Here is a 15489-nt window from a genome sequence, read left to right on the forward strand (position 1 = left end):
TTCCCAGAGGCACATCCCAATGTCCCAGCCTTGCCCAGGAGAGCCCGGTGACACCAATGTGCTCTGTGTTTATCTGGGCAAATAAAAGGCACAAACTGAGCACAAACATCCATGAAAAATGGAATTCCAGGTGCAGTTGGGATCAATTCAAGAGGATTTCCCACTGGGTGCAGGTTTCCATCCACCTATGCATCCCAAACTCCCACAAACATCCATGAAAAATGGAATTCCAGGTGCAGTTAGGATAATTCAAGAGGATTTCCCACTGGATTCAGGTTTCTATCCACCTACCCATCCCAAACTCCCATAAACATCCATGAAAAATGGAATTCCAGGTGCAGTTGGGGATCAATTCAAAAGCATTTCCCACTGGATGTTTCCATCCACCTACCCATCCCAAACTCCACCTACCCATCCCAAACTTCCATAAATATCCACGAAAAATGGAATTCCAGGTGCAGTTTGGGATCAATTCAAGAGCATTTCCCACTGGATGTTTCCATCCACCCACCCATCCCAAACTCCACCTACCCATCCCAAACTCCACCTACCCATCCCAAACTTCCATAAATATCCAAGAAATATGAAAATCCAGGTGCAGTTTGGGATCATTCAAGAGCATTTCCCATTGGATGTATCCATCCACCTACCCATCCCAAACTCCCATAAACATCCATGAAAAATGGAATTCCAGGTGCAGGTGGGATCAATTCAAGAGCATTTCCCACTGCGTATTTCCATCCACCTACCCATCCCAAACTCCCATAAACATCCATGAAAAATGGAATTCCAGGTGCAGTTAGGATAATTCAAGAGGATTTCCCACTGGATTCAGGTTTCTATCCACCTACCCATCCCAAACTTCCATAAATATCCATGAAAAATGGAATTCCAGGTGCAGTTTGGGATCAATTCAAGAGGATTTCCCACTGGATGTTTCCATCCACCCACCCATCCCAAACTCCACCTACCCATCCCAAACATAAATACATGAAAAGAATCCAGGGCAGCTGGGGATAACAAGAGATTTCCCACTGATTCAGTCTACCACCTACAACCAAACTCCCACAACACCAGAAAAATGAATTCCAGGTGCAGTTGGAGATAATTCAAGAGGATTTCCCTCTGGGTGCATGTTTCCATCCACCTACCCATCCCAAACTTCCATAAATAACCATGAAAAATGAAAATCCAGGTGCAGTTTGGGATCAATTCAAGAGCATTTCCCATTGGATGTTTCCATCCACCTACCCATCCCAAACTCCCATAAATATCTACGAAAAATGGAATTCCAGGAGCCGTTTGGGATAATTCAAGAGGATTTCCCATTGGATGTTTCCATCCACCTACCCATCCCAAACTCCACCTACCCATCCCAAACTTCCATAAATATCCATGAAAAATGGAAATCCAGGTGCAGCTGGGGATAATTCAAGAGGATTTCCCACTGGGTGCACGTTTCCATGCACCTACCCATCCCAAACTTCCATAAATATCCACAAAAAATGGAATTCCAGGTGCAGTTTGGGGTCAATTCAAGAGCATTTCCCACTGGATGTTTCCATCCACCCACCCATCCCAAACTCCCCACACATGGATCTGCTCATGGGTTGAGGACAGCTGGACACTTCTCCCTCCCCCAACACCTAAGGCCCTGCAAGGGAAGTGGTTTTTAAATTTGAAATGTTGAATTTTTAGCCCCACTTCTCACCAATTTCAGGGACTCCCTTGCTGTGGAGCCACCACGAGAAGGTTGAGGAGCCATGGCAGGAGGTGGGGAGAGGGCACGAGGACAAATCCTCTGCCCCAGTCCCAGCTGGTTTTGCCTCTGGATGTTCCCATTTTCCAGGGATGTTCCCACCCTGGAGCTTCACTCCCTGTCAGGTCAAGGAGCCCTCCTTGGCAAAGCACAAATTGATTTTTGATGGAATTTGAAGTGAGGAGCACTCACTAACACAAGGAGTTTTCATCCCTCAAAACCCAGGAGCTTTCCAAAACAATAAAAATGAAGCACAAGCCAGGAGAAATCTGTGAAATCCTGGCTGGAATTCAATGAAATTTAAAAAAAATGAAATTAAATCCAGCTGCATTCCTGTACCAGCTGCCACAATGCCTCATTCCACACACACACATATATATATATATATATATATTTATACATATATTCCATATGTTCTGTGCACACACCAGGTGCTTTGTTTGGGAAAACACTTGGAAAAAAGGGAAAATAGAAATGCAAGGGAAAACAGAAATATCTGCACCTGCAGGTAACTGGGACAGAGATGGAGGAGAATGAGAGCTGGGTGTGAAGATACAGAAAATACAATAATGCAGATAATATAATAGAAAGATATAAAAGTTAGAAATATAGATAAATTTATAAATATATAAAATTTATAAATATATAAAATTTATAAATATAGAGGGAATTTATAATTATAGAGCGAATTTATGAATATTGAGAGAATTTATAAATATTGAGAGAATTTATGAATATAGAGAGAATTTATGAATATAGAGAGAATTTATAAATATAGGGAGAATTTTTATAAAAATAAGTAGCATATATAGAATTTATTTGAGATATTGAGGATCTGGGTGTTTTGAATGTAAATTTTCCAGTTGTGGCATTTGATTATTAACAAAACCCCGTGCTGGCCTAATCTTCCTGCAGATTTTTAAATAAATAGTAATTAAATAGGAAATAAATTCCAGGCTCCCAGGTTGTTGCTGCTGTACCCAAGCAGGGCAGGACATTCCCACTCTGGATTTCCTCCTGCTTGTGGCATTAAAGGGAATTCATCTCCAGCTCTCTGCAGGGCAGGGAGGGATTAAAAACACCAAATTCCCACAAATTTCTGTGACCTGGGAGCTCCAAGGAGCCCTCCCAGCGCTCCAGAACTCTTCTTTGGGAAAGCAGGAAAAGCAGGAATTTCCCTGGAGATTTTAAATGCCAAGGAAAGGAGAGAAACAGAATCCCAAAGAGGGGAAGGAGAGAAGCAAAATCCTAAACAGGGAAAGGAGAGAAGCAAAATCCCAAACAGGGAAAGGAGAATCCTAAACAGGGAAAGGAGAATCCCAAACAGGGAAAGGAGAGAAGCAAAATCCTAAACAGGGAAAGGGGAGAAGCAAAATCCTAAACATGGAAAGGAGAATCCTAAATAGGGAAAGGAGAATCCCAAATAGGGAAAGGAGAATCCTAAACAGGGAAACGAGAATCCTAAATAGGGAAAAGGAAAATCCCAAACAGGGAAAGGAGAATCCTAAATAGGGAAAGGAGAATTCCAAACAGGGAAAGGAGTGAAGCAAAATCCTAAACAGGGAAAGGAGAATCCTAATCAGGGAAAGCGGAGAAGAAAAATCCTAAACAGGGAAATGAGAATCCCAAACAGGGAAAGGAGAATCCCAAACAGGGAAAGGAGAATCCCAAACAGGGAAAAGGAGAATCCTAAACAGGGAAAGGAGAGAATCAAAATCCCAGACAGGGAAAGGAGAGAAGCAGAATCCTAAACAGGGAAAGGAGATGAAAGGAGAGAAATAAAATCCTGAACAGGGAAAGGAGAATCCTAAATAGGGAAAGGAGAATCCCAAACAGGTAAAAGGAGAATCCCAAACAGGGAAAGGAGAGAAGCAGAATCCCAAACAGGGAAAGGAGATGAAAGGAGAGAAGAAAAATCCTAATCAGGGAAAGGAGAATCCTAAATAGGGAAAAGGAGAGAAGCAGAACCCTAAACAGGTCCAACCCCTTTGGCAATGGAAGCAGACATGGAGCAGGGAAGTGTTTCCTCACAAATGCAGGAATATTCCCAATAATTGGCTGAAACAGCAGGAGCAGCAGGAGTTGGGGTTTTTTGGAGCAAGTGCTCCAGTTAAACCGTGGAAATCGGGATATTCAGGGATTTATTTATTTATGCTGATGGGAGCTCTCAAGCCCAGAGCCAAGCTGCCTGCCCTGCACCAGGCTCTGTGGGAATTCCTGCTTTTCCTGGGATGTGCATTCTCCTGTTGGGAAAAACCATCCTGCAAAACCCACAGCAAACCCAGGAACGCTGCAGGGTGGGACGTCCCAGGAATCCCCACACGAGAACTCAGGATGGTTGAGATGCTCAAATATGGGAAACCAGAAATTCCCAGCGCAGTTTTTAGGGAACGGCAACAATGATCCACGTGAAAAACAGGGAATAAATGCCATGGATCTCTGAGGGGGGGAGAGAGAAGATTTGGCAGGAGAAGAACCAGAAAAGCTTCTCCTGGAGATGAAGAGATCCCTGATCCTTTAGGGATTCCCAAAACTTCCACACCTTTCCCAAGGAACCCACAGGAAAACCCTCTCCTGGTCAGGCCAGTACTTTGGGACAGAACACAAAGATTTTCTGGATCTCACCCTTGGGATAAAAAGATCCTAAAACATCCTAAAATATTCCAAGGGAACTCTTACCCATCATTTTTCTGCAGCACATGGATACGCTCCCCCAAAAAAAAACAAAAATAAAATTTCAAGGGTAAAATCAAGGAAAAGCAAAAAATACTTTTAAAAAAGTCACATTTTGTGCAAAAAAATTCATGCCAGGATCAAAGGTTTTTTAGGATGGGAGGAATATTTCAGCCCCCAGTCCTGGAAAGGTGCAAGGATGGGGTTTGTGTTTTAAGCTTGGGGATAAAGGTGGAATTTATTCAAGGAATAAATTGGATTTCATATTTTCTCCAAGGAGAGACTGACATGGGCAATGTGAACTCTGCAGAGAACAGGAACAACTCCAGCACCTCCTTGCCATCTATGGGCTCCAAAATCCCTGAAATCTTTCACTTCCACCCCTAAAAATCAGAGATTTCCACAGGAAACTCCTTCCCTACTAATTATAATTATAATTATTTTCCAGAGCTCAAGCAGGGTTAGGAATGGGTAAATTCTCATTTCCAGTGCTCCCAGTCTCTAAAAATCAAGAGATTTCCAGATGAAATTCCTTCCCTGTTAATTATAATTATTATCCAGAGCTCAGGCTGTGTTGGGAATGGGAGAATTCCCATTTCCATCACTCCCAGTCTCTAAAAAATAGAGATTTCCACAGGAAATTTTTTCCCTATTAATTATAATTATAATTATAATTATTACCCAGAGCTCAGGCAGGGTTAGGAATGGGAAAATTCTCATTTCCAGTGCTCCCAGTCTCTAAAATTCAAAGATTTCCAAGGAAACTCCTCCCCTATTAATTATAATTATGATTATTTTCCAGCCGCGGGGTAATGGATCCCACCACACTCCCTTCTAAATTCAGGAAATTTCCCTATTAATTATAATTATTACCCAGAGCTCAGGTTGGGTTAGGAATGGGAAAATTCTCATTCCCAGTGCTCCCAGTCTCTAAAAAATAGAGATTTCCACAGAAAACTCCTTCCCCATTAATTATAATTATTATCCAGAGCTCAGGTTGGGTTAGGAATGGGAGAATTCTCATTTCCATCATTTCCACCCCTAAAAATCAAGAGATTTCCACAGGAAACTCCTTCCCTATTAATTATAATTATTTTCCAGAGCTCAGGCTGGGTTAGGAATGGGAGAATTCCCATTTCCATCCCTCCCAATCTCTAAAAATCAGAAATTTCCAGATGAAACTTCTTCCCTATTAATTATAATTATTATCCAGAGCTCAGGCACGGTTAGGAATGGGAAAATTCTCATTTCCAAAAATGGGAAATAAAGGTAAAAAACCCTTCCTGGGAGCTTTCCTGAGTTCCAGAACTTTCCTTGGAGCTCCCCCAGCTTTTCCTGAGCTCGGCTCTAGCAGGGATTTTATCCATCCCTACTCGTGGTTCCAGCAGGAGGCAGATTTTAGGGGGAAAAATGGGATTTTCAGCAAGAGCCTGAGGAGAAAAATGGGTTTTTCTGGGAAGAGGAAAATTTTGGGAAGGAAAAAAGGGATTTTCCAGCAAGAGGCAGATTTTTAGGGAGAAAAATGGGGGTTTTCAGCAAAAGTCTAAGGAGAAAAATGAGGTTTTTCAGCAAGAGGAAGATTTTGGGAAGGAAAAAAGGGATTTTCCAGCAAGAGGCAGATTTGGGAAGGAAATAAATGAGGTTTACAGCAAGAGCCTGAGGAGAAAAATGGGGTTTTTCCACAAGAGGAAGATTTTGGGAAGGAAATAAATGAGGTTTCAGCAAGACCTTGAAGAAAAATAAAAGGGGTTTTCTGCAAGAGGAAGTTTTTTGGGAAGGAAAAAAGGATTTTCCAGCAAGAGGCAGATTTTTAGGGAGAAAAATGGGGGTTTTCAGCCAGAGCTTGAGGAGAAAAATGGGGTTTTTCAGCAAGAGGAAGATTTTGGGAAGGAAAAAAAAAAGGATTTTCCAGCAAGAAAAATACTTTGGGAAGGAAATAAAGGAGGTTTCAGCAAGAGCTTGAGGAGAAAAAAGGGGTTTTTCAGCAAGAAGAAGATTTTGGGAAGGAAAAAAGGGATTTTCCAGCAAGAAGAAGATTTTGGGAAGGAAAAAAGGGATTTTCCAGCAAGAGGAAGATTTTGGGAAGGAAAAAAGGGGTTCTACACTAAGAAGCAGTTTTTGGAGAAGAAAAATATGAGTTTTCAGCAAGATCTTTAGGAGAAAAAAGGGGTATTTCAGCAAGAGGAAGATTTTAGGAAGGAAAAAAAGGAGGGTTTAGCAAGAGGCAGTTTTTTAGGTAGAAAAGAAAGGTTTTTCAGCCACTTGAACAGAGACTCGTAGGGTGAGGGAAGCTCCTCGTGGGGTCTGGGACAAACCAGTGGAAACACAACAAGATTTAAACAAGAGAGGGATGGAAAACTGAGGGAAAAGCAGCAAAATCAACGTGAAAAGGGCCAAAAGAACTCAGAGATGTGAGCAGAAGCAGCTCCCCGCACATGGCCCTGCCCCTGGGATGTCCAGCCAGGCTGGACTGGGGCTGGAGCAGCCTGGGACAGGGGGAGGTGCTGGGGCTGAGGTTTCAGATCCCATCCCATGGGGTTTAAGATCCCTTTCCATGATTCCATGAGGTTTAAGACGCCATCCCATGATTCCATGAGGTTTAACATCCCATCCCATGCGGTTTAAGACGCCATCCCATGAGGTTTCAGATCCCATTCCATGAGGTTTAATATCCCATCCCATGATTCCATGAGGTTTAAGATCCCTTTCCATGATTCTGTAAGGTTGAAGACCCCATCCCATGATTCCATGAGGTTTCAGATCCCATCCCATGAGGTTGAAGACCCCTTTCCATGATTCCATGAGGTTTCAGATCCCATCCCATGAGGTTTAAGATCCCTTTCCATGATTCCATAGGGTTGAAGACCCCATCCCATGATTCCATGAGGTTTAACATCCCATCCCATGCGGTTTAAGACCCCATCCCATGAGGTTTAATATCCCATCCCATGATTCCATGAGAACCACCCTTAACCCACCCATATCCATGAGGTTTAAGATCCCATTCCATGAGGTTTAAGATCCCATCCCATGATTCCACGAGGTTTAAGATCCCTTTCCATGATTCTGTAAGGTTGAAGACCCCATCCCATGATTCCATGAGGTTTAAGATCCCATCCCATGATTCCATGAGGTTTAAGACGCCATCCCATGAGGTTTAAGATCCCATCCCATGATTCCATGAGGTTTAAGACCCCATTCCATGAGGTTTAAGATCCCTTTCCATGATTCCATAGGGTTGAAGACCCCATTCCATGAGGTTTAAGATCCCTTTCCACAATTCCATGAGGTTTCAGATCCCTTTCCATGAGGTTTAAGACCCCATCCCATGCGGTTTAAGACGCCATCCCATGAGGTTTAAGATCCCTTTCCATGATTCTGTAAGGTTGAAGACCCCATCCCATGATTCCATGAGGTTTAAGATCCCATCCCACGATTCCATGAGGTTTCAGATCCCATCCCATGAGGTTTAAGATCCCATCCCACGATTCCATGAGGTTTCAGATCCCATCCCATGATTCCATAAGGTTGAAGACCCCTTTCAATGATTCCATGAGGTTTAAGACCCCATCCCATGATTCCATGAGGTTTCAGCTCCCATCCCATGAGGTTTCAGATCCCATCCCATGAGGTTTCAGCTCCCATCCCATGAGGTTTCAGCTCCCATCCCATGATTTCAGACTGGTTTGGGAAGGGGGGAAGGACCAAGGACAGGCAGCAAACAGTGGGAATTCCCGTGGGAATGTGCCTCTCCAAGAGGGAGTGCCAGAGCTGGCTCAGGAGGAGGAAAAGGCTCCTCAGAGCCGCAGATTCCTGTGCTCTGCCTCAGAAATGTTTGCACATTCCTGGCGTTCACAGAAGGTCTCAAACAACAACAAAAATAATTGAAAATGTAAAGGATGGTGTATGGACAGCAGCAGCCTCTCCCAAAAGGCACAATTCCCATTGGAACAGAGGATTCCCCACCCCACAGAGCTCCCAGACAAAATCTGAGCCTGAGGGGGATTTGAAGGAAGCAGCCAAAGGAGGATGATGATGTTGGAAAGGGCTTCAGCCCCTGGAATGGCACCTGAAGACATCTGGGGTGGTTTCCTGCTCCCCAGGGATGGATCCAAGCTCAAACCATTTCCCAATGGAATTTCCTATTGCTCTCCAAGGTGAAACAAGCCTGGCCAGTCAAGCCAGCAGTTTTTTGGTGATAAATCCCTGCTTTTCAGCTCTTCCACATGTGTGTTCCCTGCTCCAAGAGGATGGAGGCTGCAGGGGAAGAACTTCCCCCCACTTTCGGACAGAAAACCCCAAAAGCTGGGTTCACCCCAACACCAAGAACTGTGGTCTTTGCTCCACCACTCCACAGTAAGTGGAGTTAATTATTAAATTTTTAAATTTAATAAATTTAATTTTTTTAATTTGAAATTTGTAATAATTAACTCCACAATGAGTTAATTATTAAAAAAACCCCACAAGGAACAGAGATTGAATTGATCAACACACAAATATGCAGCCAAATCCCACTCCCAGCTCCTCCTCCTTGCAAAGCCCACAAATCCTCTCTTCTTAGGATCTGAAATCCCATAAAAACCCTTATATTACACTGGTACCACTCCACCTGCAAACTTCAGCCCCAAACCCCAGGATTCTGATGGTAAATGAGTATTTGTTACCTATAGATGGGGATTTGAAGGGGTATTTGTCAGGAAGGTCGACTCTAACTTTCCATACTCCACCTTCATAGGGTGCTGCAAGGGAGGAAAAGCAGGAATTAGACACTGCACAGCTCAGAGAGGACAAACAGAGCCAGAGCACCAAGGAAAACACATCTGGAATCATCCACAGCTCCACTGGGAGGGAGATTGCAAAGCCTCTTCCCTGCCCTGCCTCACAGGGTTTGAACAGATCCTGGAGAAGATCTCAGCTCAAGCCTGAATAAAACCAGGCACTGAGGGATAATCCCCTTACCTTGGAGATGGTGCTAAATTAAGGTGGAAAAGCCATCTGAACGACAAACTCCATGGAAATTGCCATGAGTGATGCAGGTTTGAGCAGGTCTAGGAAAGCTCAGGGTGCTGAAGGAGTTTGCCAGAGCTCCAAGGGATGGGGTCTATCCATGGCCATGCTCCCAGCTGGATCATCCCCACCCTCAGAATGTGGATTTCTCTCCATCCCCCTCAGATTTGCTCATCTGGAAATGGCATTTCCCTGTTCCCCAAGCCAGTGGATTGCTTTTCAAGAAGGGCAGGGTCATGAACTTACTTCCTTGTGGTCCATAAAACTTCACGACAAATTCGTTGAGTCCTCCTAAGATTGTGACTTCGTGTTTGCTCTCGATCCTGGTGCAGCAAGTCAAGGAAAAACACCCAATGCAGGAAACAAAACCCATTTACTCCCACCCAAGGAATGCACTCAAAGCCCACTGACCCAAACATTCAAATCATCCTGAGCCCCACGTGGAATTTGAGTGTCCTGACACACCTGAGTGACCACAGCACCACAAGTGGCAAAGCCAATTCCCCACCCTCCCCTGCCCTGAGGAACCTTGGGATGAATCCTCAGAGTTTTCCATTTTCCATCCCCTCCTGCACAGAGCAAGCTGAGATTTGGGAGAGCACCGGGACGTGTTTGAAATAAATGCACTGCTCCAAGGAATTCCCTTCTCCCCTCCCTCCCACAGCTCCCACGCAAATCCTGGCAATGTTGATCTGACTTGCAAGACCAAAAAACTCCTGAGTCTGGGGAGAAATGGGGTGAAAGGAACAACAGGGAGAATCAAAGTGCTTTGAAGGAAGAAGGGAACAGAAAGGGAAAGGCAAGTGGGAAAGAAGGGAATAGAAAGGGAAAGGCAAGTGGGGAAAAGGGAACACAAAGGGAAAGACAAGTGGGAAAGATGAGAAAGACAAATGGGAAAGAAGGGAATAGAAAAGGAAAGAAAAAAGGGAAAGAGGGGAATAGAAAGGGAAAGGAAAATCAGAAAGAGGGGAATAGAAAGGGAAAGACAAGTGGAAAGAAGGGAATAGAAAGGGGAAGGCAAGTGGGAAAGATGGGAAAGACAAGTGGGAAAGAAAGGAATAGAAAGGGAAAGGCAATGGAAAAGAAGGGAATAGAAAGGGAAAGGAAAATGGGAAAGAGGGGAATAGAAAGGGAAAGACAAGAGGGAAAGAAGGGAATATACAGGGAATGACAAGTGGGAAGAAGGGAACACAAAGGGAAAGGAAGGTGGGAAAGAAGGGAATAGAAAGGGAAAGGAAATGGAAAAGAAGGGAATACACAGGGAAAGGCAAGTGGGAAAGATGGGAATAGAAAAGGGAAAGATAAGTGGGAAAGAAAGGAATACACAGGGAAAGGCAAGTGGGGAAAAGGGAACACAAAGGGAAAGGCAGGTGGGAAAGATGGGAACTGAAAGGGAAAGGCAAGTGGGAAACAAGGGAAAGGTAAGCAGGAAGAAGGGAACACAATTGGAAAGGCAGGGATCTCTGCTCCAAGCCAGGCTCAGTTAGGACAATCAGTGGTGGTGTTTCAGCACTGAAGCTCGATAAGGAATTCTGCTGTAAATCAGGGTTAATGGGTTGGGAATAACATCCTACAGCAATTCCCTTCCACCAGTGGTCTGGGTAAGAATTACAAGGGAAGCAGGAGCAAATCAAAGGTTTGTTCCCAGCTGAACTTTGGCTCTGCAGCACCGAGGCTGCTCCCACTTGTGGGAAGGGACAGGGAATATTTCATATACAGATCCCTCACATCACAGCACGGGCTTGGCAGGAATGCTCCAGCCACAGGGAACTGCAGATTCCCCTTTTTCCCCTTTGGATGGAAAAGGTTTCCTGCTTTCATGGCACCAAGTATGCCCAGGATTGCAGGAATTCCACAGACCCTGATGATACCCGGGCACACAGTGAAATATTCCCAACCCACCAGGAATTCCCAAAAATCACCAGGAATAAAGAATTCCCACCTCAGAGCCCTGATTTTAAGCGACAACCTATGAAATCTGCAGGATTTCCCCAAAGGCTGGGTGAGGCTCTGCAGTTTTTGTGAGGAGATCCCAGTCTGGGATCCCTCAGGAGGTCCCTCAGGATTCATTTCAATTCCTCAAGCACAACAACTCCCAGACTGGGCAGACTTTTCCCACAGTGCCAGCTCCAAAAGGGTTTGGACACAAGAACCTCCTTCCCCTCGTTCTCACGGGGAGAGGGAAAAGTTTACAGCTGTTTGTTTTGGCTCTGGAATTTTCTGGGTTCAGCAGGAGCTGAACCTGAAACTCCACAGCAAGGAGCTCCCTGCACCCAGCCAGGAGCAGCTCCCAAAGGGCAGATGTTTCTCCCTCAGTGCTGTGATTCTCCTGCTGAAATCCAATGGAATCTCTGGAAAAGCAGCACCACTCCAGGTTTGTGGTGAGGAGCCTCCCAAGGAAGGGTTGTGGCTGAGGGACATTCGTTACCAGATCTCTTCATGGCACTCAAACTTGAAAACTTCCTGTTGTGGCATTAATTCCATAGGAAATGTATCCCTGGATAACTGTTCCGGGTTCCCAAAGTCCTACACGGCCCTGCTGTGTGCAATGATGGCCCAGAAAATGTTTCATTTTCTGCATTTTCACACTCACAGAAGCTTCATGGGTCAGGTTAAACACAAATGGTTTTACTTTGGACTAAATGAAGTCCTGCTTAATAAAAACCAGCTCTCTCTGAGCAGCTCCAGCCTGGATGCTCCTCAGCTCCCTGAGTTAATGCCAACTGTAAATTAAAGCTGAGTTTCCCACACTCAGACTCGATCCTGGTGTTGCCAAATTCAAAAAAATACTCATGAGCCACACAGGGCCATATCTGAATATTGTCCTTGTTGTGGCAAAGACCTAAAATTCCTACCAAAAAAAAAAAAATCAGTGAGTGAATTGGTTCATGAAAGGGAGAAATACTGGGATGAAAGGTTTGGGAACAACCACGTTGGTTATCAAGAGGATACCAGAAATTCTTCCCTGTGAGGGTGGTGAGACCCTGGCACAAATCCCCAGAGCAGCTGGGGCTGCCCCTGCATCCCTGCAGTGCCCAAGGCCAGGCTGGAGCAGCCTGGGATGGTGGGAGGTGCCCCTGCCATGGCTTGGGTTGGAATCTTTAAGGTCCCTTCCCACCCAACCCACTCCCTGAGTCCATAACTGAGGCCAGCCTGAAAACAAAGTGGATTTCAGCAACGTCAACACAGGGGAAACCTCTGGAAGTGCATCAGCAGAAGTGAAGCTGGGAAAGGCCTCCTTCCCTGAAATGAATTCCAGTTACTACCACAGCTGGGGTGAACCACCTGCCCTCGCCCTTCCCCACCAAGGAAAGGATGCCCAGGAAAGTGAAATCTTGGAATGCCACCAACAAAAGAGCCAAGAGCACTCCTGGGAGAACTGCGTGGAGCTGGTGCAGAGAACATCCCACCCTGCAAGCTTTTTCCATCTCCAGGAAGCCCTCAGGAAAGGAAGCAGTTATTGCACAAGCTGGGAAATGCAGGAATCCGAGGCAGACCATCCCACAAAGCGTCCCAGCAGCACAGGGGACTGGACACCTCTGGAGCAGTGTCCAGACCCCATTCCCAGAGAAAGCTCCACCATCACTCCTGCTGATGCATCTGGCAGTGAATCCAGGCTCTGTTCTCTCAGCTCACACTGAATTTTTTCCAAAAGGCAAAAACCAGCCCAATCCCAGAGGAATTCTGTCCCAAACACGCCAGGAATTAACCAGCAGGCTCACATGCAGGCATGTCTGGAGACCCACAGGCCTGAAGGAAGCCAGCTGTGCTGGTGGGATGTCCTCTCCTGCACCCAGGCTCTGCTGATGGATCCCGCAGCGATCCCAAGGAACTCCAAGAATGAGAAACACTTCAGCTTTTCAGCAAAGTGAGCACAGCTCCAGGAAACCCCAGGAAAGGAGCACCAAGAACTTGGAGAAAGATTCCCACAAAATCAAGGTGATCTCCACAGGTTTCTGCTGGGATTGCTGCATCTGTGTCCAGAATTGCCAGCCACCCCTCTCAGGGGATTCAGGAATTCAACCACACATCCAGCACTTTTTGGGAAGACCATTTTGGAAGAACATTTTTTGGACCTTTGAGTCCACCGTGTCCAGGCCAATCTCTCTGCACCCACATTCTCTCCCAGCACACTTTTCATCAGTCAAATTTACAAAAACCCGAGCAATTAATGGCTCAAGACTTGAAACATTCCTGATTCCAGGGGTTCACCCTGGAAGGAGCCCTTGTTCCCACAGCAGGACAGAAAAAAGGACTTTTAGAAGTCAAAAATGTTAGAAAGGCCACAAAAAAACCCTGTGGTTTCTTGGAGCAGCAATAGGTGGATTTTAGCACCTGATTCGTTGCAAACTTCTTGAGAACTCCAGGCTAAAGTTCACAGCTACAAACCCGGCCTGTAACACATCCCACGCCCTGAAATGTTTAAAAACCATCACCCAAATCCCTCCCAAGGCTTTTGGCCTTGCTGCTTTTATCTCCTCATCACCTCAGGATGCCAGCTGGAGCTGGTGCCAAAACAAAGCCAGCGGAAAAGTCAAGGGAAAAGAGAAAAATCTGGACACGAGTCAGATCTCCGAGTTCAAAAGCCACAGAAATGAGAAATGAGTCCTGAGGACATGAAGATAAATTATCTTAGTCCCAGGATGATGAAGAGAATTTTAACAGCAGTAAACATTGGGAATACTGAGATGATGCTATGGAAGCTTGTTTGCAAGTATCAGCTGGGAAGGGCTGCTAGGAAGGAGCCAAGGGAATTTGTCAGCTCCCCAGCCAGGGCCTGAAACGAGCCAGGAGCTCCAAGGAGGACAGAGCTGTGGATTTGTACAACAGGAACAGCCCAGCTCCTGTGACAGTGTGACAGCTCCTGTGACAGTGTGACAGCTCCCTGGGACAGGAACAGCCCAAACTCCCTGTGACAGTGTGACAGGAACACCCCTGTCCCTGGGACAGGAACAGCCCAGCTCCTGTGACAGTGTGACAGCTCCCTGAGACAGGAACAGCCCAAACTCCCCTGTGACAGTGTGACAGGAACACCCCTGTCCCTGGGACAGGAACAGCCCAGCTCCTGTGACAGTGTGACAGCTCCCTGAGACAGGAACAGCCCAAACTCCCCGTGACAGGAACATGCTAGCTCCCTGTGGCAGGAACACCCCAGCTCCTGTGACAGTGTGACAGGAACAGCCCAGCTCCTGTGACAGGAACAGCCCTGTCTCTGTGACAGGAACAGCCCAGCTCCTGTGACAGGAACAGCCCAAACTCTGTGACAGGAACAGCCCAAACTCCCTGCGACAGTGTGACAGACACAGCTGAGCTCCCTGTGACAGTGTGACAGGAACAGCCCTGTCCCTGGGACAGGAACACCCCAGCTCCTGTGACAGGAACACCTCAAACTTTCTATGACATGATCATCCCAAACTCCCTGTGACAGGGTGACAGGAACAGCCCAGCTCTTGGGACAGGAACAGCCCAAATTCCCTCTGACAGGAACAGCCCTGTCCCCATGACAGGAACACCCCAAACTCCCTGTGACAGTGTGACAGGAACAGCCCAGCTCCTGTGACAGGAACAGCCCAAACTCCCTGGGACAGGAACAGCCCAAACTCCCTGTGACAGTGTGACAGGAACAGCCCAAACTCCCTGTGACAGGAACAGCCCAAACTCCCTGTGACAGTGTGACAGGAACACCCCAGCTCCTGTGACAGGAACAGCCCAAACTCCCTGTAGGGATCAAGGCTCTGCCTTCAGGGCTGAGCTCACTGAGGAAACTGAAACTGAAATTGTTTCCTCAGTCAGAATGAAAAGCAATTTAAAGCACTTTGGGTTTTCTACGTCAGGACAAAACCCCCCCAAAACCTTCCAAATCTGGACTGGCAGGACCTGACCAGCAGTCAGGGAAAAGTGGCCACTGTGGATTTGCCTGTTCCAGGGTCCAATTGCCATTTCCTCCTCCTCATGCAGGGCCACCCAGCACTGCAGGGCTGGATTTCCCCCGCAGCAATCAAATAAAAATGTGTTAGGATTTAACTTCACACCCAGACCTCCCCAAACCC

At 46.1% G+C, this 15489-nt stretch overlaps 1 protein-coding gene across 1 annotated transcript in view; it reads right to left on the minus strand.

Moving 5' to 3' along the window:
- The window catches only part of UBE2H (ubiquitin conjugating enzyme E2 H), a 57760-nt gene that overhangs the window by 13825 nt on the left and 28446 nt on the right, over window positions 1-15489 (minus strand). Inside the window, exons 2-3 of the mRNA XM_030959862.1 lie at window positions 9686-9762; window positions 9097-9171 (exon numbers count right to left, since the gene is read on the minus strand). Of these exons, the coding sequence (XP_030815722.1) occupies window positions 9097-9171; window positions 9686-9762 (152 nt within the window). The remainder of the gene's footprint in view (window positions 1-9096; window positions 9172-9685; window positions 9763-15489) is intronic.

Source organism: Camarhynchus parvulus, chromosome 1A (genome assembly GCF_901933205.1).
Source record: "Camarhynchus parvulus chromosome 1A, STF_HiC, whole genome shotgun sequence".
NCBI classification, from domain to species: Eukaryota; Metazoa; Chordata; class Aves; order Passeriformes; family Thraupidae; genus Camarhynchus; species Camarhynchus parvulus.